Source organism: Prorops nasuta, unplaced genomic scaffold (genome assembly GCF_024137725.1).
Source record: "Prorops nasuta isolate Cenicafe-Biocafe unplaced genomic scaffold, Cenicafe_Pnas_1.2 PNAS00005, whole genome shotgun sequence".
NCBI classification, from domain to species: Eukaryota; Metazoa; Arthropoda; class Insecta; order Hymenoptera; family Bethylidae; genus Prorops; species Prorops nasuta.
In genome coordinates, this window is record NW_027116802.1 from 5,191,244 (window position 1) to 5,215,568 (window position 24,325).

A 24,325-nucleotide genomic window follows, 5' to 3' on the forward strand; every position below is an offset into this window, starting at 1 on the left:
AGATGAAATCCGACACAATACTCACAATCGTCATTCAAGTCATCGAACTCCAAAGTTTTCAACCTAAGGACATGATAATGATAATAATACGTCACCAATTTTTGACTATCTTTGTTTTGGACTCTGTTCCATTACTTTTATAGTGGTTTATTTGACAAATTTTATCGTGGGGACATGAACGAAGAAGAGCTGGTAAACGAAATTAACGAATTGAGAGAGCTGCTTCAAAAAAAAGAAGCTTCATTATGCTCCCTGAGAGAAAAAAATGAAACTTTTCAATCATGTGGCCTAACCAATACAGAAATTTGTAGATACAGCAGACAGATTTTTGTAGAAGATTTTGGTGTACAAGGTTTAAACATTATTTATCTTAATAAATTACTCATTTATAAGAGGATTTTAATTACTTGGTGATATAGGTCAGCTGAAGCTAAAAGGTGCAAAAGTCCTCATAGTCGGAACAGGTGGCCTAGGATGTCCTGCTGCACTTTATTTGGCAAGTGCTGGCATTGGGTGTATTGGACTAGTTGATTATGATAATGTTGAAATTAACAATCTCCATAGACAAGTATTATATACAGAAACTGATATTGGAGTACCAAAAGTAACTGCTGCTGCTGAAAGGCTTCATCGGTAATAATAAATTTTTCTTTAGGTCATGTAAGAACTGAATTATAAATACTTTTTTCATTATGTAAAAAATTATTTTTTGTTCTTATAGATTAAACAGCAATATAAAAATTATACCCTATAATATTCAATTAAGTTCTGTAAATTGTTTGGAAATTATAAAACAATATGATATTATTCTAGATGCCACAGATAATGTAGCAACGAGATATTTATTGAATGATGCTTGTGTAATTGCTAAAAAACCTTTAGTTTCTGGATCAGCCTTGAGACTGGAAGGACAGTTAACAGTGTACAATTATAATGGACCATGTTATAGGTGTATTTTTCCAAATCCTCCTGCCCCAGAAACAGTAACAAATTGTGGTGATGGAGGTGTATTGGGCACAGGTAAGATATTCTTATCTCTGTGAAAGTTTAATATTAATAGATAAAATGAATTAAAGAACTTCGAATATTTGTAGCTGTTGGTATAATTGGGGTATTACAAGCACTAGAAACAATGAAAATCATTCTCAATAAACCTAATGTTCTCTCTGGTCAGTTATTGCTATTTGATGGAGCAGATGCAAGATTCAGTAAAGTAAAGTTGCGTCTTAGAAATAAAAACTGTGCCATATGTGGAGAGCATCCAGAAATCAAGCAATTAATTGACTATGAGCAATTTTGTGGAGCGAAAGCAAATGACAAAGAACCAAATTTACAAATATTAGTTACAGAAGATAGAATAAGTGTACAAGAATATAACAAAATAAAAATAGAGAATGTGCCTAACTTGTTAATTGATGTAAGATCAGCGGAAGAGTTTCAATTATGCAAATTAGATCACTCTATGAATATTCCCTTCAATCAAATGCATTTTGACAGCAGCTTAGAAAGGATCAAAAGTCAGATAGTAAACATGCAAAACAAAAATGATATTGTTGATGGTAAGCATAATTAATTTTAATTGAATGCATCGTTATTACCTTTTTTTACAATTCCTACTTAAATTAAAAATTTTGAGTTTAGTTTATGTTATATGCAGGCGTGGGAATGATTCACAGAAAGCAGTTCAGTATTTGAAAGAAATCTTAGGAAATGAAAATCTGAGGATAAGAGACATTATAGGAGGACTACGTGCATGGAGCAATCAAATTGACTCTTCATATCCTATTTATTAATAGAATTGATTCATAAAACGTAAGTCTTTGCGCTACAACTATATTTATATAAAATTCTACTAATTAAAGAAGTATAAATAGCACAATTGTATGAAACATTATCAACTTTAAATAATCTGATATATTACAGAAAGTATTTACTTAATTCGTCAGGTGTTAAGCTATTTTCTGGGTACTTGTAATGAGAGTCTGATAAATTTCTTAATTTTTCTGCTGCTTGTTCTGGAGTTAGATCGCGTTGCGCGTTTGCTAAAAGCTCGTAACCAACCATGTGTTTTTTAACTGTTGCAGAACGCAGCAAAGGTGGTAAATAAATACCATGAAATGTCCAATATGGATAATCCAAATTGAGATATGGCCCAGTTGGTGCACCTTATACAATATACACATGCGTTATCATAAACATATTATAAATTTATAATAGAATAATTTTTTTATGAACTTAATTTTGTCTTTACCATGCCACCCCATACTATAAGGAAAAGAGCAATGGAATAAATTATCATATTTTATGCATAGTCTTTTCATAACAACAGCCAATGAATCTTGCTGTTCATGGGTCAGGTTTTCCATTCTAATTACTTGTTGCTTTGGAATTACCATAGTTTCGTATGGCCATACTGCCCAAAATGGTACTACAACAACCCAATGATGGCTCTCTAATACTATTCTCTCCTTAAAAATAAAAGGACAATTGATTTAATATGACTATGCTTATTTAACAATAAGTTTACCCCCAGTAGCATATTACCTTTCTCATGAGTTCTTGCTGCATATAATCTATAAGGAGAGGCTTCCTATGGCGGTTATAGTACTCAGAAAGTGCTTTATCTTTACTGCTAGCTTCATTTGGTAAAAAAGAGCTAGCCCAGATTTGACAATGTGGGTGTGTATTGCTGCATCCCATTAATGTTCCTCTATTTTCAAAAATTTGTATCCATGTCCACTTTTCGCCGAGCTCAATCATTTCATGAATCCATCTTGCAATAATAATAAAACAGTGCTCTAATTTTAATTTAAAAAAATAGAAATTTAATAACTTTAAAGTGTTACATACTGTTTGATGACTTCTTGAATTTCATCAACTTTCATAAGAGCTATTGTTACATTAGATTTTGGATGAAAGCACATGACCTTACAAATTCCTCTGGCTACACCCATTTGAAATAATTCATTTTCAGACTGAGGTGGACTTGGACATGTTTCAAGTATGGCAGGAAAATCATTGACAAACGAATATGTTTTTTCATATAGCGGAGTTATCTATGAAGCATAAAATTAGTCAATGGCAGTTTGTTTTTTATTGGAAAATTTTTTAGACAATTTTTTAACCTGTCCGCTAGCTCTGGTATTTCCAGGGCATAATGGATTCTGAGGGTCATATTCTGGTAAATCCTCCTCTATGATCTTTTCCTCCTGTCCTCCCCAAGGTCGTTTCATTCGATGAGGAGAAACAAGTACCCATTCTGCTTTTAATGGATTATACCTTATGTGCTGATGGTCTTTAAATATAAGTTATCCTGTTTAGCAATGATTATGTAAAATATGATCTTTATGACTATATGATAAATACCAGTAGGTTCAAAGATATCACTTGCGTTTGAAGTCTTTTCAACTAGTTCCTGATTACCAGACATTGGTTTAATTTCCAAGTTTAACTATAACAGAGGTCAGTTTTTAATGTTTTCTTCTTATGACAATATAGTTATAAAATAAAATCTACTTTATTCATACATAGAAATTACTTAACAAGTATAATATTAGTGAAAATTCAGTTATATGATAATCCATAGAATTATTTTTTTTTTTTAAATGTTATTTATGCATAAAGAACGATAAGATAGTGGAACCTTTCAACAATTAAATGTTTTTCCTTTATACGGTAAATACTTTCGCTTTTTATTACCTTTTATAAAAAATTGAGAAGCAGACGAAACAGGTCATACGACATACGACTTGATACGAGTGATACGACTGATATGACTACGTTAATATAGGGGCGACTGCTTCGACTGCTTCAATATGATCAAGATAGGATAAAATATACGTTTCAGATTTAGTTACTGTTACTATAAGTCTTGATCTATCTCTATAGTAATATGTTTATGAACCTTACGTATTTACTATAAAAAGATAAACTATTATCTTTTGTTGTTGATAATATGTGTAGATAAATTTAAATGTCATTAAAATAAATTGAACGTAACCTCAACAAAGTCGAATTATCGCGAATTCAAAATACTGGTACAAATGTAAAATTTTATTACGATTTTTGCCTGTAAAAATAATATGGAATTCGTTGAAGTGCTAATAACAAAGTAAGAATATGACATCTACTCTCAGTGTAACTATTTCTATCACTTTCTTTTGTGGGCAAAATATAGGTTATATTTTCATTATTGACCTAGCATTAAGCAAGTAAAATCTATGATTAAATTGTATTGAAGAATGAATTGTTTAAAGAGAATCCTATTGAAAACATCACTTAAAATACCGAGGTGTACTAAATTCAGTAGATTTCTGATAAAAAATGATTTATTTTTATGCAATAAAACATATCAATATTCGAATGAAGCAATTGAAATTGCCTCAGAAGAAATTACCACTTCAGAGTATCTTGAGTTAAAAAAACAATATTTAGGAATCGAAAATATTGGTTATAGAGTATATATTATTCAGCCTTATATAAAATGGGGAGAAAAGAAGAAAAGAAATACTACACCAGAATTGCAAATGGAAGAAGCTGTAGCACTTGTAAATACTTTGCCTAGTTGGACTGTAAAAGGGAAAAAGATTGTTTCACTTTTAACTTTGCAAAGTCAACAATTAGTAGGGTCTGGAAAGCTTAAAGAATTAAAAAATGATATAAAAAGATGTAATGCTACCGCAATATTTGTTAGTACCAATATTTTAAAGCATGTACAAATATATGAACTGCACAAAATTTTTGATTTACCTATTTACGATCGATACAATATTGTTCTAGAAATATTTCGTATTCATGCAAGTAGCGCAGAAGCTAAATTGCAAGTAGCTCTGGCAGAGAATGTATATATTAGAAAGAAAATGCTTGAAACAACAAGATCAGAGGGTGGACATTTGACAATGACAGAGCAAATGAAACTTTGCATACATGCTAGAGAAAAAAAGTTAAAGGATAAATTAAACAAGCTAAAGGAACATAGAAATATGTTAAGAAAACAAAGAAACAAAAATGAGGTTCCAACTATTGCTATTGTTGGGTATACCAATGCAGGAAAAACATCTCTGATTAAAGCATTGACTTCAGATGAATCCCTAAAACCTAGAAACCAATTATTTGCAACTTTAGACACTACCACATACGAAGGTGTTCTTCCGAGTCTTTTAAAAGTATTATTTGTAGATACTATAGGTTTTATACAAGATGTTCCTCAAACTTTAATAGAGCCATTTAAAGTGACGTTGGAAGATGCTATGTTTGCTGTAAATCCCTTTTCTGTATAATTAGTACTTAAATAATTTTATGGAATATTTATAATCAAACCATTTTTAGGATATTATTGTGCATATCTTTGATGTAAGTCATCCTGATATGAAAGCACAAGTTGAGCATGTACAGGAAACCATAAAATCTATGACTAATGAAAATCAACCTATAATAAATGTAGCGAATAAGTGTGATCTTGCAGAAGGTGTAGATATTCCATCAAATGCGATTGCAGTTTCAGCCATAAAATTGACTGGTGAGTAATTCCAGTTGAGCTGCAGTTTTATTTATATTTAAGTTATGCAAATAAATGAAAGTAACATTTATTTTTGTAGGTATCAGTAGATTAAGGGTAGAAATGGAAAAACTATTAATAGCTGTTACAGGAAGATTTATGAGACGGATAAAAGTACAAGCACATAGTCCACTCCTCTCCTGGCTATATAAAGAAACGACTGTTACAAAAACTGAACTGGATCCTCAAAATGAAGAATATTTAATTGTCGATGTTATAATGACGCAATCGGATTTACATAAATTAAGACAAGTTTTAATAAAATAATGCGCCAGCCTGATATTGGATATAAAGCTTTGTATTTATAATGGGAAGGTTTTTTTAGTATAAAACGACATCCATTATGCAAAAAGATACATCGATATACCCATTGATATATTAAAGGGTCATAAATGTTTTATACGAACGCATACATCAAATTAAGAAAGTTTAAGTGACTACGTTTGCGAGGGAGTTTAGTATGAGGAATACCAGCAAGAATTTAATGAAGTATCGGTATAGAACTATTATGCTCTGCTGGTGTAGGAAGAGCTGCTTGCCATGAGCCGGCCGCTTGCTTACAACGACCTTACGGGCAAGCTGCGATAATTAATTACGGACGCGATGTCGCTTTAACATCGTTAATTTTCATTATCTTGATTGGAATTCGCTTGTAAAGACTACATCGCGCTTTAGAACCGCTAATTTTGCGCTCCTTCTTGCTTCGCAACAAGCATATTAATAATACCAGCAAAGAACCTTGGAAAGATTCGTCAAAGGTCCAGGAATCCTGCTGCCAACTAGTGTCATTGATGCCAAACCAAATGCTCCAAAAAAATCCTAACAATGTGCTATTAAATTTTATTTAAAATTTAATGATAAAATTATTTGCATTCAAAGCGACCTTTCATAAAATCCTTATCAGAACCCTTAGAGATTTAATGAAGAAACTAATAATTATAATCCAAACCAAGCGCATAATGGTCTTATAATAGATCAAGGGATTCGTTATCAATATGGATAGGTTGTTAAAAGAAAAATGGTTAGGTAGCGAGGAGAAGTGGGGGGTGGGGGGGGGGGGGGCTGGAAGAGAAGAAATGAAATTGATCATCAGGTAGTTCCGGTACCTGGGATCGGTTGATCTTCGTACGGTCCTTTGGTATGGGAAAGAGCACCATTGGCTGACCCGCGGGCGTGGGAGCTTTATAGAGGTCTCCTTACGCTGCACAGGCAGTAGATCCGCGTCGGGGGTGAACGGATACGCGCGAGACGGGCAGTATAATCTTGAGAGGGTAGAGGAAAGAACGATAGTCGGTCAGTGCATGTACGGTGGGGGGCATGATGGTCTGGCAGAGCCCAGTCGAGTCCCGTGAGTCCGGGCAAGCACAGCTATAAGTGGTGTGTGGTGGTGGTGTAGGCGTCGGCCGGGACTGAGAAAACTCCAGCCGCCATCCGGAGTATCGTCGTAGTGTCCACCCCTTTTTCACCAGGATTTTTACATCGACCATCATTTTATTTTACCTTTTTCCTGAAGCAGACCAGCTATCGAAGTTTGGGAATTAGTGCTTTCTCTGTAGTGCGCGTTCAAAAGGGAAGAAAGAGAAAGAGGGATAGGCGAGAGGGAAAGAGAAAGAGAGAGTGAGAGAAAGAGAGAGGGGGTGAAGGAGGTAGACGAGCGAAAAGTGAGAAAAGATAATTGTGAGGAAAAGAGCGGGGGTGGGTATAGAGTGAAAGAGAAATATAACGGGAGGGGTGCAGGGGAAAGAAGGGGGTTTGGTCTTGCAGGAGAGGCAACGTTGTCGTTCAAGCGAAGTGGAGTTGTGGAGAGTGGCGAGCGCCGTTGCGTTGGCTGACGCGAGGTGACTGAGCTGTCACTTCGATCGCCATTTTAGCACTCGCCAGTACAAAAGCAGCCGAGGAAAACCACCGTTGGAATCACATGTAACGATAGGCGAAGGCTTGAAAGGTGAGCTGAGAAGGTGCTGGGGGAATATGCAAACCGGCGACGCTGATACTTCTGCCGGTGATCAACCCGGCACGATGGACTATCAGCCTCTCGTTCCTGCTCATGGGCTGTGTCTACTCGCGCACCGGATTCTTCTAATCCTCTAGTGAGTGAGTGCGTTTATCATCTATCAAATTCAAGATTTCGAAAACAATACTTCCTCCGTCCTTCCGCTCCCCAAGAAATTCGATCATTTCGCCAACGAACTAGGGAAAAGTATATGATTTTGCCTAACCATTGCTAAAGCTATTATTATTATTAGTCTGTTTCTTCGGTAATCGTCTATTGCAATCTAATTTTCTTCTTACCTTTCGTGCCGAGCGATCGAAAATCAAGTGTGTTCTTCCCGTTACACAGTAATTTACGCCCCTGGCAGAGAGCGCACAGTGAAGTGACAGCTCGCGCAAAGTACCAGTGTTATGCCCGAATAACTCCAAAACACGACGAAGATGCGTTTCATGGATGGATGAGAGGCAGTTGCTAAAACAGCCGAAAGTATAATCGACGCCATACTTGCTACCCCAAACCAAACTTCCAGGTCGGCATTGAAATTTCAATATCTCCAGTGCACTGTTTTAGGTTATAATCGACGAGAATCTGGAACTTTCATGTTTCATGCTCATTTGTGTGTTTACCAGTTTGCTAGTATTACGAATAGTAAGTTTACAAGCCAAATTTCTAGATAAATTTCGATGGATAAAATATAGGAGGTTACGAATTATCAGAGTGATTGGATGTTGATATTTAAAGATTTTTCGAAGAATCTCAGTTTGTACCATGCATTGCGATGATTCTGCGCATCGTAAAGAGGGAGAGGGAGAGGGAGAGAGAGAGAGAGAGAGAGAGAGAGATCTTGTAATTAATTTGGAAGGAGCAGACTGAGGTGAAGGAGAAGCAGAATGGAGAAATTAGATAAGGGAAAAGGAAAGCGTTGCTAGAGTCGAGAAATATTCGTGTAACGTTGAGGGCGTTGGAGGGAGGAGTAAAGTTCGTTTGGAGGTTATGAATGGCGGCAAGGCCAGTCTTGCCGGTTTATTATCTGATTAGGAGAGTGACGGCTGGAACTGTCCAGTGACAAGTGCTTGTCGTATGTGACCGATTGCAAGAATCAAGTGCACTGATAAATACGTGAGCAATTCGGCATAATAGAAATTAACGCATTGGCAGTGTTTCTTAGTTTCCGATGTATCGTGGCAGTGCCGTTGTTTCAGCATGTATTTCAGTTACTTTGAAATCATTCTGATCGTTGTTTTCTCTGGGAGTCGGAAAACACGTTCTTCAGGGTGACTGCTGGGATTCAGCTGCCCTCTCCCTTTTATTTTTCGCCCTTCCATCGGGAGGCAACGTTTCCCCACGAGCCCAGCCATCGCTTTCTTTTCCCTTTTGGGAAGAATCTACTACCTCCTAGGGACATTGTGCTTCTCCTAATCAGGTACGCCGAAGCTTTCCACGCTTGGCCCCCGACTCTCTCTTGAATTAGTAAAATTTTCATTCTTGTGGAACTACCTCAAACGTCAAATAACATTACCCGCAGCTGTCATTACTCTCTACAGCTTGTCGCACCGAAAGCTTCTTTTCCTGCAAAAAAAAAAGTAAAGTAAGTCTCTCTCCCTCTCGAATTAAGTGGATCTTTTGCGTAAGATAATGATTTCCCAAAGCCGCAATAATAAAGGAAATATTTGTTGGAGGCCGGGGGGAGGGTAGGAGGAGGAGGAGGAGAAGCAAATAGGGAGGGATTGTAAAGAAACAATAAATCCGTTGAATCTGAAGGTGGAATCGTGAGCAGAAGAGGGGAGGGGGGGGAGGAGTAGGGGGATTGGCAAGAGAAGAGCAAATCGCTTATGACGAAGGAACTAATGAGGCTGGCAATTAATCCGTACGGGCATTGGAGGAAGAAGGATCGATCGTGATCCCGTCCCAGCGAGCTTCGGTTGTCATTACGTCAGGACTTTGTCTGGAAAGTCGAGTGTAAATACAGGCATGTAGCATTTGATGAAAAATATCCGGTGTTCCCGGAATCGTTGGGTAGGATCTAATGTAAGCTGGGGGACCTACCGCTTACCTTTATCCTGGTGCTGTTAGTGTTCCCAGCTACCGGGTATAATATCGACGGTGTTCGTTCAGACAAAGAGAGAGAGAGAGAGAGAGAGAGAGAGACTGACTGAGTGTGCAGAAACTATAGGTATAGCGGAGTTGGTCGGAGGAGAGCGTGTGGAGCGGCATGACGCGAATGATGCAACAGAACACGGCGAGGCGTGCTTATAGATAGAAAACGTGGAACACGAGGAAGAACGAAAGAAGCGGGTCTCGTGCACGACCGACGTGCTTTGCCGAGTAGGCAGTCGAGCCTATGTGGATGCCTCTGTGTGCACCAATACAGACTGCTCGAGTCCTAGATTCTCGCTCTCGTATCCGTGAGAGAGAGAGAGAGAGAGAGAAGAAGGAGCAAAACCGTGGCTCGGCAGTCTCACGGGTCTTGCGGTGTCCTCAGCATCTCGCCGGCCTCCCCCCAACTACCACCTCTTCCTCCTCCTCCTCCTCCTCCTCGCCTTTCTCTCGGACCTATCGAACCTGTCCGTCTTCTCCTCTCTTCTTTGCTAAACCTATTCACTTTTCTCTCTCTAGCTCGCGCGCACGCTTTTAAGACTCTCTGCCTTACCTTACCTTGCTTTACAGCATATCCTGCTTCTCCCTCTCTCTCTCTCTCTCTCTCTCTCTCTCTACCGGTTGATGCTGAAGGCTCTGGCAGCACACTAGCCATGCCAGACTGCAGCCGTAGCTCTTCTCAACTTCTCGGTCTCCCCTACCACACGCTGGAATTCTCTTCGAGCCTTACAGGTCGCCTCGGGCTTTCCAAACTTTACCATCTTCCTTTGCCTGAAAGATGGGGAAGAAGGGAATTAAGTCTCTCCTCTCTTTTTTTTTTCTTCCTTCTTCCCTCCCGCCCCCCCTCTCTTTCTCTCTCCTTTTCGTCAGTCTCGCAAGTTTCCTCACACGTTTCGTTCCTCCGCTTCTCACCCTCCATCTCGCGATCCCGCCGAGATACTTTATTCACGAAAGTTTAAACCTAATCGCACCGAGATCGAAGAGCTCTATCCGTAGAAAAGTGCAAAACCATTGTGATTTATTGGCTTGCCGCAATTCCTGATCCATTATCTCGGCTATTGGTCCTATAACGAGATTCTGCGCTAGATTCGCCATTTGATATATCTCCAACGATTCATTTCCCCAACAGCAGGACTAAATTATCCCGTAGCATTTAGGTAGAATGGAGCATCGTGTATTTTGCAAAATATTTGAATCGCGCTAATGAAAATCACGAGATACAATACGAGGGATATTCTTTATTGAAAATATTGTTACGTATTTATGTGCATATAAATATATATATATGTATATATATGCTCACTATGTTCAACCATCCTCGATCTATTTCAAATCGTTGGTTAAACTCGGGTTAAACCTTCGTGTTGCATTAACGTATTTTCGGGAAAGTGCGGACCATAGTGTGTATGTGAAAGAGAGAGGAGGGGGGGGGGGATGAGAGATAAGATACATTTGTAAAAATGAAATTAACAGTGAAATGAAATTCAAAGGGATTGAATGCAATCGTCTCGTATAATCTCTATTTAATGCCACTTGCCAAAGTTCCAAAGTATCTTCTCGACGTGTTTTATGGAAGATTCAGAAGAGACTCGTGTTATATTATAAGAAATCGGTGTAATCCAGTCTGATATTTATGTAAGCTTCCATAAATGCTGCACACAAGTTCTTCTCGCGTGCAGCATATTGCCAGGTATGAATTGATGCTTCTCCTCCTGTATGCTGCTCGCTCATTACTTTCTCCATTTGAATTTTGCAATAGAAAGCAGCGCACCAGCCAAGAGAGTACGATCTGTATTAGAAAATATAAATTCTTATCTCTCCCACGCTTTTTGCCCGCTGCTTTCGGCTGTTTCACGTCAGAGTTTCTCTCTCCCGTGTTGCGGAGAGTGGTACAAAGAGAGAGAAAGAGCAGCAGTCTCTCTCTCTCTCTCTCTCTCTCTTTCTCAGCCTCGGCTTCGTCTCCTTCACGACTCTTTGTTAAAGAGCAACCGCCCTTACGACTCTTACCCCCTCCACAAGCTTCTTCTTCTTCTTCTTCTGCTTCTTCGTTCGTCCTCTTCTTGTAAACTCTTCTCGACCTCCTTTTCCACCCACCGACAGAACGTCCGAACGTTTCCTCATAAGGCCGTGCAATCGTTTCTCTCCGAAAATCACTCGCCCATCGTTTCCTCTCTTCTTCCGAGATGGGAAGACAATCCAGAATTCCTCGTTGAAATATAAAAAATTATTCTCAGGCTTAATAATTCTTTTTGGAGGAGCTCCAGTGGCGTAGGCCGGGGTTTACTTGTTTTTTCTGGACGTCCGCGACTAAGCCGAATTCTTGGTAGACGTAAGAATTAAATCAAGCGAATCTTAAGCAGATCGTCGTCGTGGTCGTCGTTCCGCTGAAACCTGTTCTCGGGATGAAATTGGATCAGGGCATATTTTATTCAACGCCGCTGCTATGCTCCACGAAAGAATCTGGTGCTAAGAGTGACACCCAAGATAGAAGAACTCAACACCGCGTGACATTACATCGCGCATTGTTTCCCAACTTTTTCAGCCGAGTTTTTCCTCCATTTTGTACACACTAAATGCCACGAGCCACGAACGATACACAAACGCGGCCTCAACCGATTGATAAGTCTGTAAACGGAAAAAACTTAGACACGAATTGTTTACCAGTCACGTTCAAATTAATATTCCAGCTTTTATCGCGCGAGATTATGCATGGAGAAAAAGGCCATTGTACATATTTGTTTCGCGCTTATACACCAGTTGAATATTCCACATTAGCCGCTAGATGACTCTGCGTTGGCTCGCATCCATTATATCCAGAATTTTTAATGGATTTATTATCGTGTCGAGCATAAAAATCGAGGCTTCGTCTCTCTATTAACAATGAATTTAAAACTAAGGGGGGTGGGAGGGGGGGGGGGGTGGAAGTACCAGCCTGGGCGGTCGATATACGTGTAGTAGGTTAGGTACATACATGTGACAGGAGAGAGCGTTCAACGCGAGATTCTCGCATAATTGGAGAGCAGTCGTGGCCGTTATGGTCGCTTACTTTCCAAGCGCCGTGGATCAAATCCTGTTGTTTTTCGCGCACGATGGATATCTAAAATCTGTCGGAGCCGCTTCCCACGTGAAAACGCAAAGTGCATTATGCGTAAAGTGGTGAAACGCGCGAAAGAGGAGAGGACGGACAGGCGGGACACAGGACGGTCGCGGTGGACAGGTGGCGTTTTCGTCGACTATTGATTCCTCGTTCCGTTCGTTCCTCGTTGTAATACTCGGCACACTCGCTCGCCTAACTTGCCTGCCCGCCCGCCCGCCCGTCCGTCCACCGGCCGGGAAGCACGCGAGCTATTGTCACGTGAGCGGTGCAACGAGCTTTCTAATACACATCCCTTTTTCTCTCTCTCTCTCTCTCCGTCTAATCCAACTACCTCGTAAAAAGTCCAAATCAATCCTCGCTCACCCTCGAGATAATTAAAACGGGCGTAAATCAACGATTTAAGAAAACAAAGGGAGGCTAACCTAGAAACTAGAAACTCTTCGCGGTTGTAAGGCTTGCCGAGCAAGAGTCGATAATGTTTGGTGAGATTGGTGCGTGTGTGTTTATACATTCAGCAGCCAAAGCAAGTCTCGACTGGATTGCTCTCGTATTTCTTTGCTCGTTTGTAATCTCGCGTGGCCATATTGTTTCTTATCCATTCGACGATGCGATAAGTCTGATTGGAAGATGGACGCGTTTACCCGGCAGCCACTAGTCTTGTTTGTGTCGTCAGTGCCGTTACAATAATACAAAGAACGAGAGGGTAAAGTGACTCTCTGGTGGTGAGAGAATTGAACAGTGCCATCCAAGCTCGATTGGTTTTCGTTATCAACACGTTGCACGTTCCAATTTCGCCGCTAGATGGGACGGACGTTCGGTTAGAAGTTTGTTGTGTTGTGCTTGGTCGAGATCGAGATTTCGCTGGAACGGGACGGGATGCTAGCGTTTTGACGAATCTGGGTCACTCGGGCCAAAAAGTTTATCTTTTCTAGGTCGACGACGTCGACACACTTGTCTCGTCTCGCCCAAAGTCCAGACCGGAACTTGTCCTCTCTTTTGGTAAGTTCCGGTGGATCCTACGAGCATACAATTTATTCAAATAAACGAGAGAGAGAGAGAGAGAGAGAGAGAGAGATAATGGCGCGACAATGAGAAAGTTACAGAGTCTCGATAATCGTTGCGTGTCGATGTGCTGGAAAGTGAAAGAGACTGCGAGTTTGCAGAGGTTAGGTATGTACCTGCGAGAAGGGGAAAGTAGGTGGGGGTGGGTGGGTCGGCAAAGGAAGGACTTTTATTTAGTCACTTTATTGACGGTTACTCGCTTAACGTGCAATTATCGAGACAATAGCTTATTCGAGGCTCTCTCGCGTATGGGAGAGAGATAATTGCGAGTAATTCCATGGACGGGGGATCGAAGCGTGGGGGGGAGGGGGGGAGATTTGCGTATTTTAGCACGCGTGCTGCATTATTATAGCGGTGTCGATATAGCGCCCCCTCCATTTTATTTGTGATTACAGCCCTGGTTCTCCTTGCCAGCAGCCTTGCCCGAACCGGCCAACGACCGTATCTCTCTCTCTCTCTCTCTCTCTCTCTCTTGCACGCACTCACATACACACTAGCGCTCGAAACTCACTCCTTTCTCTCTTGGCAAGCTCTTCCACGAGGATTCCGACGAAACCCTCCTTTGACCGAGCGATACGCGTTAAATTCATTCTTTAAGGAAACTTGAAACGAGAACCAAACTCGTTAAATATATAGTGTGTATATATATATATAATACTTACACTCTTCCTTGACCGAGTGAAAGAACTGGGCTACGAGGAAAAGAGGAAAATGAAGCTGGCATCGAAGAAAGCTAGAAAGCGATACTGGTTTTTTGCTAAACGCGCCAACGAGTCGATCGTTGGAGCATGACACGAATGAATTCTCTCTGCCGGTAATTGTGTCGTTCTTGACGTCTCGGCAACGATTTTGACAATCCCATAAACAACTTCCTCATTGCTTTCCTGCTGAAAATAATTGATTCCTGCGATTCGTACTTTTATTTCACTTTCCCTCCATTGATCTACCGGCGCGGCGTTTCTATATGTAGAGCGCTAGCTTTGTTACTGCGGAGAGCAGCGAGAGATTTCGTTGGGAACGCAATAGCGCGTCGATCCAGGGAAAAACCTAACGGAGAGATGATTAATTTTGTAGGAATTCGCGCGCGCGCGAAGGAGATGGCGTTCCCTTTGTTGCCAGTGAAACTCAAGGGGATAGCCACGCGCGGTCAACTGGCTGCGCTGTGCGCATGCTGCGTGTGTTTATATTATGTATATATACTTTTCAATATAATACTCTCTTCTCTCCTGGCGCGAGAGATCTCTCTGTTAGTTGGACGTTATTCCTGTTGTACAAAGCTCCTTGCCCGTTACCCGGTCACTCCAGCCTCGCTCCAGCCTGCACAGCCAATCCTCCAGATTTATTTTTCACTCGCGCGTTGCCCACGGTATTACAGTAATACACGGATGGATTGTGTTACTCATCAGCATCGTATAACACAGGCGCTGCACGTATATAGCGCTTAGACTGCACGCGGTGCTAGAAGAGGAGTAGCGCGAAATTGCTAGGTTTTTTCAACGCTTCACCGCTCACGCGATATTTATCCAGGGTTATTCTGAAAATTCAATTAATGGTGCCTGTTTATTCACTCGAATGTCTGTGTTTGATTTTTACCTCTTCTACCGCCCGCTCCTACAATAGATTATCCATTCTCGATAGTTTTCATACCGCTTGATATTTTTTTATTTCGATGCTATCCTCACGAGTGTTTCCAGCGATTTATCGTCATTGTAAAATCGCATCATTTTTTCTATCTTTATTATATATATATCGCGCGCGTATGTACACACGCGTATATCGTCTGGATTATAGCTCGATGCGACGTGGATTTGATTTGACAGTGAGCTGGCTGGGTGTGTAGAAAAATGTGTTTGAAAAATCATTATTTTTCCATTACCATTTCCTGGATCTACTCGAGGAGCTTATCAGCGCGATGAATGTCGATGAATCTGTATATAGGTTTTTCCAAGGTATCGCAGCGAAGGAATACAATAGTTAAAAGGCAATTAGAGTCTCGGAGCTGTTCCTGGAAGAAGACAAATTTCCAATTGGGAGGGATTGATCGAAGAGTCGCGAGTATTATTCGCGGAATGGCGCACAAAAGGAGCAACCCCCTTGTCCCATTGTGTATAGATAAACCTCTTTTTAATACAATATGTATGCATACATTGATTTGGAAAATTTATTGTTACTCTCAAGGTGTTTTTCTATGATATATTTACGACATTATGGAGCAGAATAAAGCGACTTCACGAGTCACGAACTCGGGCCGAGCAGCTACACAATCTGCGATGCTTATCGGAACTTTCTATTATTATTACGACATTTCTTAGAATTTACAAGTTATATCGCCGAAACGGTGATACTTACCATTTCTGTTCGAAAATATAAATTCAATTATACGCCATTATGATACTTGGCAAACGACAACAATGAGAGAAAGAGAGAGAGAGAGAGAGAGAGACGGTGGCTCGGGCGAAAACAGCTAGTTGCATCTAGTAGAACTATACGTATGTATATATACCTACTACTATATCTTATTTGTCACCGCACGACTTACGACTTTAAAAGGTAATACAAAACACGAGGCTTGTTTCATCATTCGCGATAATCTTATCTCAATCATCTAATTTTAATATGTTGCAAATAAAATTTCCCCGCATGGACGATATTCGTTGGATCGTTTTGATACTGTATATTAAAAAAAAACACATGACGTTTATGCGGACAATGAGACAATGAGGATAAAATATATTGCTGTAATAAAAAGTAACTTGAACTTTTAACGAGCAATGATTCGGATTATGATATTCTCTTGCGCATCAAACCTTATATATATATATATATATATATTTAAGACTGTGCAGACTATCGCTTTACACCAAGCACATCGATGGAATGCGACATTCAAAGAAACGCAGATCCACACAAAGATCGTCCCCGATCGTGACTGCATTCATGATTATTTTCCCCTTTCAATTAACAATGTGAAAACAGAAATTACATACATGCATCATAGTTCCACGTACGTGCCAGGGCCGGTTGGCCGAGAGAAGTTCCATGCACTGTTATCCATTTCAGCACGGTAATCCCCTCACTCGGATACCCGACAACATCCTGGGAAATACTTGCAGTCACCTGGAAGTTGGGACAAAGAACACATTGAGGCGTTAAAATTTCTGCATTCTGAGGCATTACCAGTTTTTCCTTTCCCCTCCTGAGAAAAAAGGAAAAAACACGAAAAAGAAAAAAACTTATCGCGTGTCAACGCGTGCAACCTAAGTCCACCAAGCTCACAATGGAGCATTCATAATGGGGCTCCTTTCGCAGTTTATCAAAACGGAGCGAAATAAGCTTCGTACGCACGTAGGATTAGAGTGACAAAAAAACTGGTAAAAGGGAATTTTATTGGCGAGAGACAGAGACTCGTTATCTCGAATCTAAGAGAGAGAGAGAGAGAGAGAGAGAGATAAACGCTACGCAGTTTTTTCCGACTCATTCGGTAAACCCGGTTTCTAGCAGCGTGTCTTATTCATCAATAATGTAGCAGAGCCGGATAAGGGGGCACAAACTTTGCTATTCCACAAATATAGCAAAGTTCTAGCGAGTGATGCCAGAATTGGCGCTTTTGCAGCCAAAACACAATCGCGTATCTCACGTAGATGCGCGTTTGTGGTGTGTGCATGTATCCCTCTCCATTCAGTTTTTTGGCTACAGCGCCACCTCTGGCATCGCAGAGTTCGGCTGGCAGTATAGAGTCGGTTAAGTCGGTGAAAAAGTGTGTGAGAGAGAGAGAGAGAGAGAGAGAGAGAGAGAGAGAGGCAGAACAGCAGCCACGAGGAAGCACGGACGGAACACGAAGCAGAGAGTCGAGCCAGAGCGAAGGAAGGTAGCGTTGACTAACAATAAGGTTGCGCCAGAGCGAAGCCAAGCACCAACCAACCAAGTCCCAGAAAGTGGTAACGCGCATGTCCGATCGACGCTCTTAGGCAGGGCTTCTCGTGCAGGTCCGTCCTGATCCGGGCGTTCTCGGCAGTCTTCGTGGCAACTCGGCTTAATTCGCGCTCTGTCAGTGGTGCTCGGTCTGCCTCGGACGCACAGGGATTGGCTCTCCCTCTCTCTCTCTCTCTCTCGCTCGCTCGCTCTCTCATCTTTCTCCCAGCGTCGAATGGTCCGACGGACGGTCGGTCGGACGGTGGGCCAGCCTCGTGAGTCACGCCAGTTCGTGCCAGTCTTGCTCAATGCAATCTTCGTTCCTCCTCATCCTCCGTCTCTCCTTTGCTCTTTATTCACTCTCTCGTCTCGCTTTTTTAAGCTTCGCGCCAGCAAGAACCACTGGATAGTATCAACCATCTTCCTCCCCCCTCCCCCCCCCCATCCCCAACTGGCCTGCCCTCTTCATCGACCTTTTCAGCAGTGAATCCGCAACATTCCTCGCGTTCTAACCGGAGTTTTTTGTCTCTCGACCAGTTCCAGTTTGAGTTTTCAGTGTGTACTGTTCGGTTGTTCAGTGATTGTGAAGTTGCGCCGAGTGTTGTGTGCGAAGGGAGCCTCAGTCTCTCTGCAAATTCTTAGCGGGAATCAGTTACGGGATATACCTGGTGCCGGAAGGGAATAATGCCGAGGCGCGTTGGCCAAGTGGAATTTGGAGATTGGGGAGACTTCAGGGTCAATGAGGGATACCCAAACGCCTGACAGGTCGGATACCTAACCTCAATCTTCGCTTAAGATATACGGGTTAGGGTCCTCAACCACCGTGAGATGGCGAATTTTCAAGCTTTTTTTCTCTCCTTCCTCTCGTACCAATTTTCGCCCCTAGTGCTTTTGGAACATCGTTCTCCGTGGTTCTTGCTCATTTCGCCGCCTTGTGCGATACGATGCGCACAGAGATACAGAGTATCAAGGCGTAGAGAGGGGATCTTTTCATTTACAGTACTAAAAGAACTCCTTCCTGGATAAACAGTAGGAACACGCGGAAGACATCGCGCGCGCCCATGGTAAACCGGAGACCAAACAAGACAAGACGAGTCGTGGCTGGCATAGACGGGGGAGCTTGGGACACGTCGAACAAGCTTCGCACACTGTCACACACGAGTCCCCAGGGGTGAAAACTCGTGAATTATATTATCCGCGTAGAGCGCACTATGATTCAGTGGGCATTCATTCCTAAGCGTCGACTGTCTTTTGCCTCTCAGTCTTTGCTTTTCTCTTATACTGTGCTTACTTCCCCCCCCCCTCTCGAAACTTCATTTCCAACATACTTTCAGTTTTAGTACACAGTGAACAAGTTCGTTTTGAAGGAGATATCGTTTTCGTGTTTTGAAACCAACCTAACCAAAGTCACTGACTAAACAATGATTAGTTAGAGAGTTGGGAATCCCGAAGAACGCTGAGCTACTTCTCAAAGCGAATTCCATGAAATTAATGAGAAACTGCCAAGCGTTAGCTGCTACGCCAGTGGATCGTGTATTTTAGACGCGATCGATACTACTTAAAAGGTGATTCGACGGAAAATCTGATATTGCATTAAATTTATTCGTAGCCCAGACAAATCATATGGTAGAAAATAGAAAGAGTGCGCTACTTGAAACATGACGGAGTACGGTTGAGAAAGGACGTGGAATTTCCAAATCTACGACAGACGTTAAATTTGTAGGTAGGACCCGAGGTAGGACCTTTTGCGATGCTCGTTACTATTTGCATTCGCAGAGTCCTTACGTAAAATTTTGATATCTTTAACATTTACCGAGATAAACATAAACGTTTTCTTACGTGCATGCTTTGGGGCGTTTCAACCGGTGGACCCTACACACACATATATATATATATATATAGTATATCTCGTAGTGTAATTACAGTGGGCGCTGAGATCGTAAAAGCAGTTTTAATGGAGGGGAGCCCGGTTACTCCTAGACAATCGAGAAAAATGCCAATTATTCTCGCATTGTCTTTATTACATAATCCTGGTAATGTCGTGACGCGTACCTGACTCGAACAAGGTGTGCTACGCTGCATGGTAATTTGTTGGAGATTTATTACGTCAAGTTGTAGTCTCTCCCCATAAATTTATCGCTCGACTCGGCGGTGCCCGGAGTTGTTCGTGTATTACCGCGTTGCTAGAATTATTCGCGAAGAGCAATAAGCGCGCGTTGCATGCACACCTAGGGAGGTAGGGGGGAAGGGGGAGGAGAGTGACGTTCGCGTTTGTCCGATTCTTACCTTGGAGAAACTTGAAAATATACACGCGTGTGTATACATTTGTCTATAGTGCGCGAGAGGCCATAATTCCCTCTCGGCAATGGAATTACTCTAAGGTCGCGCTCCTTCCCTCGGCTAAGTTCACCGAGCAGCCAGAGATTTGAAGTTGGCAGCGGAACTGCTACTGCAGCGCCATGAACCAATTCTTTTTCCCGCCTAAATATGCTTTTCCCGTTAGGTCGACGGATCTACTCGATTTGTCGTCGGAATCTCCAATTATGCCTCGAGTGTGTTTTCTCCTTCGCTTCTCAGAATACCCGACTTCTTTTTCTTCCGCGAAATTTCTGTCAATAGGTTCTTCTCGTTGGAGCTCGAACGTAGTCGTTGGGGAAAGAGAAGGTGTCGAGTGCGAGCAGGGGTGCTTCCAAGGCTGCATGCTTGTATTATTTATTATGGAAAAAGGGTGGTTCTTGGTGGAAATTGTTTATAGGGAGTTTCAGAGAGAGTTTGTGGTCATTCCCTTCTCTCTTGGGCTTAACAGGGCTTAAAGTGGAGCGTTGGACAGCAGTGCAGCAGTGGTGGCGAGCGAATCCCGTCGGTTGCTCCCCCCCCCAAAACCCAAAGGGGCTTCGGACCAAGCTAACCCATACCACGCGAGCGATAGATGCTTAACAGGCATCGAGCTTACCGACAGGGGCTTATATTAGACGAGCAACGCATCTTAGTTTTGCGCGTTACACTATGCTAACGCTCTCGCTACCCTATCCCATCTTCTCCGCCACCCTAAATAGGCTGCTGCCCCTATTCCACGCTACGATTCGCAAACCTCCCCTTCTCCCCCTCATCCCCACGATGTCTCTCCCTTTCCAATTTACAAGAGTACAATGTACGAATGTACCATAGATTACCGTTTCTATTTTCGTGATTCGACCGGGTAATACACATAGGCAGCGCCACGCGACACAATCCCCCCCCTCCTCGAATCAGGATAAAAAACATCTGCCAGTGTGGGGTGGCTACGGGGCTGGCTGGCACTATACAACGCAGCAATAAATACATGGACGTTTCAGAAATTCGATTTACCTCGCTGCGCTTGACAGCCGGCTCTTGTCATTCCGTTGTCCGATAACCAGTCGTCGTTGGCTGGTTGGTCCCTATTCTTTCTTTTTTTCCTCTTTTTTGCCTCGCGCGAAAACACAAGAAATCGCCTAGGTCTCCCGGATTCTCGTAAAGAAGAAAACCGGCTTCTTCTTCGATTACAGCGCGATCGTTCATTCGTAATTCGAACCATGGGTTATTGCTCGTAGAGATAGTTGCTTTTATTCGTCAATTATATGACTTTTCCAATTCTTTTATCCTTTGCACAAAAATATTCACACCTGTATAGAATACTTTGTTCAAGAATGGATCGGTTTAAAATAAATCTCTCGGAGAATCTCATGTTACGACTTCTTTGAATCCTTCCACACAAATGAGAGTATTAAAGTGTTATTTAATTGATGCAAGTATACCAATTCAACAGATTCCTTCATGAGTCTGTAACAGCTTTCAGCTTGCGTAATAAAGTATCGATGTTTTATCAAGCAATTCAAGTGTTTTTCGCAAGATGATTTTTTGTTTCAATTATACCTCAAACAAATATTCATCTATCGGCATCAAATTTTAAATGTACATTCAAAACTAGATCCTCTACAGAATACCAATTGTTTTCTTGTAATAAAGTGTGAGTGTGTGTGTGTGGTTCAACTCGTTAATTTAAAGAACACACGCATTACTGACGGCAAGTGCTGAAAAGTTTACTTATTCACCGTATTACATCATTTTCACAAATAATTTGATCTTCTAGAAATTTTAAGTTACATTTCGTTTGGTCGATATATAATTAAAAAGATTTTTTTTAAGCAAAAGAAATCTTAGTTCTTTGTAGGAAATTAATTAGAAAAGTGCTATTATCTCCTCGAAGCATCTGTGTTTTTTTGTTTAAGATTGCATCGTCGGTTTTTATATACAATAAATATATATATATATATATATATATATATATACATCTTGTTCACACAAGTTTCACAAACACGTTCTTCCAACTTTAAGTTCTTCAAGGCTGTAAAGAGATGTTGGAGTCATGGAGCAAACCATCGAGAAAAAGTTTGAAAAATATTAGCTTTAACACGTAGCCTTCTGGGAAAAAATTACGAAATTACATCATAATCGAGTATAAAAGCATGGATTATTGAAAAATATAATTGGCTCTCCTTTGGAAGGCTGCTTTTATCACGTATATACAGGATGTCCCATGAACGATGACCATGCCAATACCATTGGATAGGGGACAAAAATCTAAGTAAAAAAGTTATAAAAACTTTTTTCCTACCACCCTTTGTTAAAAAGTTATTTGCAATTAAAGATTATCGATTACAGTAGCCTTTCTTAAAGAGAAAGATTGTTTTGGTCGCATTGTAAGGCCAAACATGCGAAGATTCTGTGAATTAGAATACTAAAGAAAAATACAAAGCCAAACATCCACTTGAGCCTATGAAGCGATTGAAGGCCGATCGGCAGTTTCGAGTGCCAACGCCATAAAAACAATCAAAACATAAACACACCATAACAATAGTCTCAAGTGGATATTTGACTTTGTATTTTTCTTAGTATTCTAATTCACAGAATCTTAGCATTTTTAGCCTTTTAATGCGATCAAAACAATCTTCATCTTTAAGAACGGCTATTATAATCGAGAGTCTTTAATTGCAAATAACTTTTTAACCAAGAGTGCTAGCCAAACAGTTTTTAGAACTTTTTTGCTTAGAATTTCGTATCCTACCCGATTATATTGAAATGGCCATCGTTCGTGGAACACCCATATACATGGCAGCTTATTTACGAATTATTTATGAGCGACAAATCTGTTCGTGTAAGAAATAATAGTTTTGAAGGAACGAAATAAATGTCGATACTTTTATTAAAATAAATCGTACCCCCTCCCCCTCCCCGGACTCTCACTTGATTCGATATCAACCACAGAAACCACTTTGAATTTGATCAATTTCGCGCGAAAAATATCTTCCGGGTCACGCAGGCTCAGGTTGTTTTTTAAGGATTAAAGGAGAGTTGGCGCGGCGTCGGTTGAAGAGGGTAAGTGCATTAAGAGAGAAAAAAAAGGAGAATAAAAGTGGAATGCTGGAAGGTTAAAGCGGTTAAAGAATGCATTGGTTTTCACGTGGTTCTCGTTGGGAGTATGTCGCGGAGCGCGTTTGCTAATTGCTACAGAATTATTCAGGGGATGGGAAGAAGAGGAGGTGGGAGGGGGTAGAAGGATGAAAAGCGTGGAGAAAGAGAAGAGAAGGTGGCAAGAGGTTTATTCGTTGGGTACCCGGCACCCGCGAGGCGAGTGACGGCACTGCCACGGGGGCCACGCCGTGACGGAATTCATCGTCTCTTGTACACACACACACACACAAACAAAGTGCGCGAGCGCTCGCGCGAGTTCTCTCCTCTTCTTTCCCCTCGAATCTCACACACGCGCAGAGTGAGAGAGAGAGAGAGAGAGAGAGAGTGTCGCTCTCTCCCTCGTACCCGTCTCCGGAGAGGTTCGCCTTCCTCTCGTCACCGAGAGGAGAGCAGCTATAGAAACGTGCGACAAGAGAGACGCGCTCCTTGTCCTTCTCGCGCGGACCCCCTAGAACGTAGCCGGTTCTATTTGTCTCTGTCAGTGGTAAATGGCCTATGGCTCCAGCCTCTCCTGCAGCTATGAGAGAGCTATGCGGCCTGTGCTCGTGACCGGCAAAAATTGGCAAACATAGCCGGTCGACTCGGCTCGACTCGACTCGACTCGACTCGCGGTTCCGGCGCGGCGCGTCGAGTCGTGCGCGCCCCTGCCTCGTCTTTCCTCATTCACTCGCTTCGATAGGATCGATCAACCCCCCTCCACTTTTTTTCTCCACTCCTCCTCCTATCCAGACCTCACCAATACCACCACCACCGACACACCGCCCCGCGACCAACCCCGCGCGCACAGGAGCCACGGGAAATCCTCGCGAGTTTCGGAATGTCGCGCAGTATGATAATCGTTCAAGCTCCTCCAGCAGGACGATTGTTCAACTCGTTAAACATCCATTAGGGTGGCAAAGTTCCCGGACCCCGGCAATTTCGCAAACGTCCGCTGGATTTCTCTCAAGCCTCCTTTTCTCTATATCTTTCGGGAGGGGGGATTAATCCAAGTTTTTGTCGTTGCTGCTGCTTAGCGCGATATCGCTCTACAGTTGCAACCCGAGAAGTTCCTTTTGTTCGTCAAAGAGAGCGCATCCCTTAAGGTCTCCCGTTTTTCCAATATCTCGCTAAACTT

At 41.8% G+C, this 24,325-nt stretch overlaps 3 protein-coding genes across 9 annotated transcripts; 2 read left to right on the forward strand and 1 right to left on the reverse strand.

Annotated features, from left to right (window-relative positions):
- The first annotated feature begins 19 nt into the window (after positions 1-19).
- On the forward strand, positions 20-2,225 carry LOC136773559 (adenylyltransferase and sulfurtransferase MOCS3-like). 3 transcript variants are annotated; one of them, XR_010822644.1, is made up of 6 exons: positions 20-352; positions 420-633; positions 722-1,020; positions 1,095-1,559; positions 1,658-1,812; positions 2,085-2,225. XR_010822644.1 is itself a non-coding variant. In XM_066727321.1 (6 exons), exons 1-5 carry the CDS (start codon positions 175-177, stop codon positions 1,791-1,793), a joined length of 1,308 nt encoding a protein of 435 aa, XP_066583418.1. In that variant the 5' UTR covers positions 20-174; the 3' UTR covers positions 1,794-1,812; positions 2,085-2,225. The 3 variants fall into 3 exon arrangements, 2 of the variants coding, with proteins under 2 accessions (XP_066583418.1, XP_066583419.1); XM_066727321.1 differs by having other exon boundaries at positions 1,642-1,812; XM_066727322.1 differs by lacking the exon at positions 2,085-2,225 and having other exon boundaries at positions 1,658-1,821.
- On the reverse strand, positions 1,793-7,229 carry LOC136773560 (probable galactose-1-phosphate uridylyltransferase). 4 transcript variants are annotated; one of them, XM_066727324.1, is made up of 7 exons: positions 6,664-7,229; positions 3,367-3,451; positions 3,126-3,295; positions 2,851-3,056; positions 2,545-2,773; positions 2,252-2,468; positions 1,793-2,165 (listed from the first exon to the last, which is right to left on the reverse strand). In XM_066727324.1, exons 1-7 carry the CDS (start codon positions 6,712-6,714, stop codon positions 1,918-1,920), a joined length of 1,206 nt encoding a protein of 401 aa, XP_066583421.1. In that variant the 5' UTR covers positions 6,715-7,229; the 3' UTR covers positions 1,793-1,917. The 4 variants fall into 4 exon arrangements, with proteins under 4 accessions (XP_066583421.1, XP_066583422.1, XP_066583423.1 ...); XM_066727325.1 differs by lacking the exon at positions 6,664-7,229 and adding an exon at positions 3,700-3,836; XM_066727326.1 differs by lacking the exon at positions 6,664-7,229 and adding an exon at positions 3,544-3,648.
- LOC136773558 (putative GTP-binding protein 6) lies at positions 3,392-6,406 on the forward strand. 2 transcript variants are annotated; one of them, XM_066727320.1, is made up of 4 exons: positions 3,392-3,462; positions 4,457-5,258; positions 5,329-5,518; positions 5,598-6,406. In XM_066727320.1, exons 2-4 carry the CDS (start codon positions 4,527-4,529, stop codon positions 5,822-5,824), a joined length of 1,149 nt encoding a protein of 382 aa, XP_066583417.1. In that variant the 5' UTR covers positions 3,392-3,462; positions 4,457-4,526; the 3' UTR covers positions 5,825-6,406. The 2 variants fall into 2 exon arrangements, with proteins under 2 accessions (XP_066583417.1, XP_066583415.1); XM_066727318.1 differs by lacking the exon at positions 3,392-3,462 and having other exon boundaries at positions 4,236-5,258; positions 5,598-6,386.
- Positions 7,230-24,325: the final 17,096 nt, after the last annotated feature.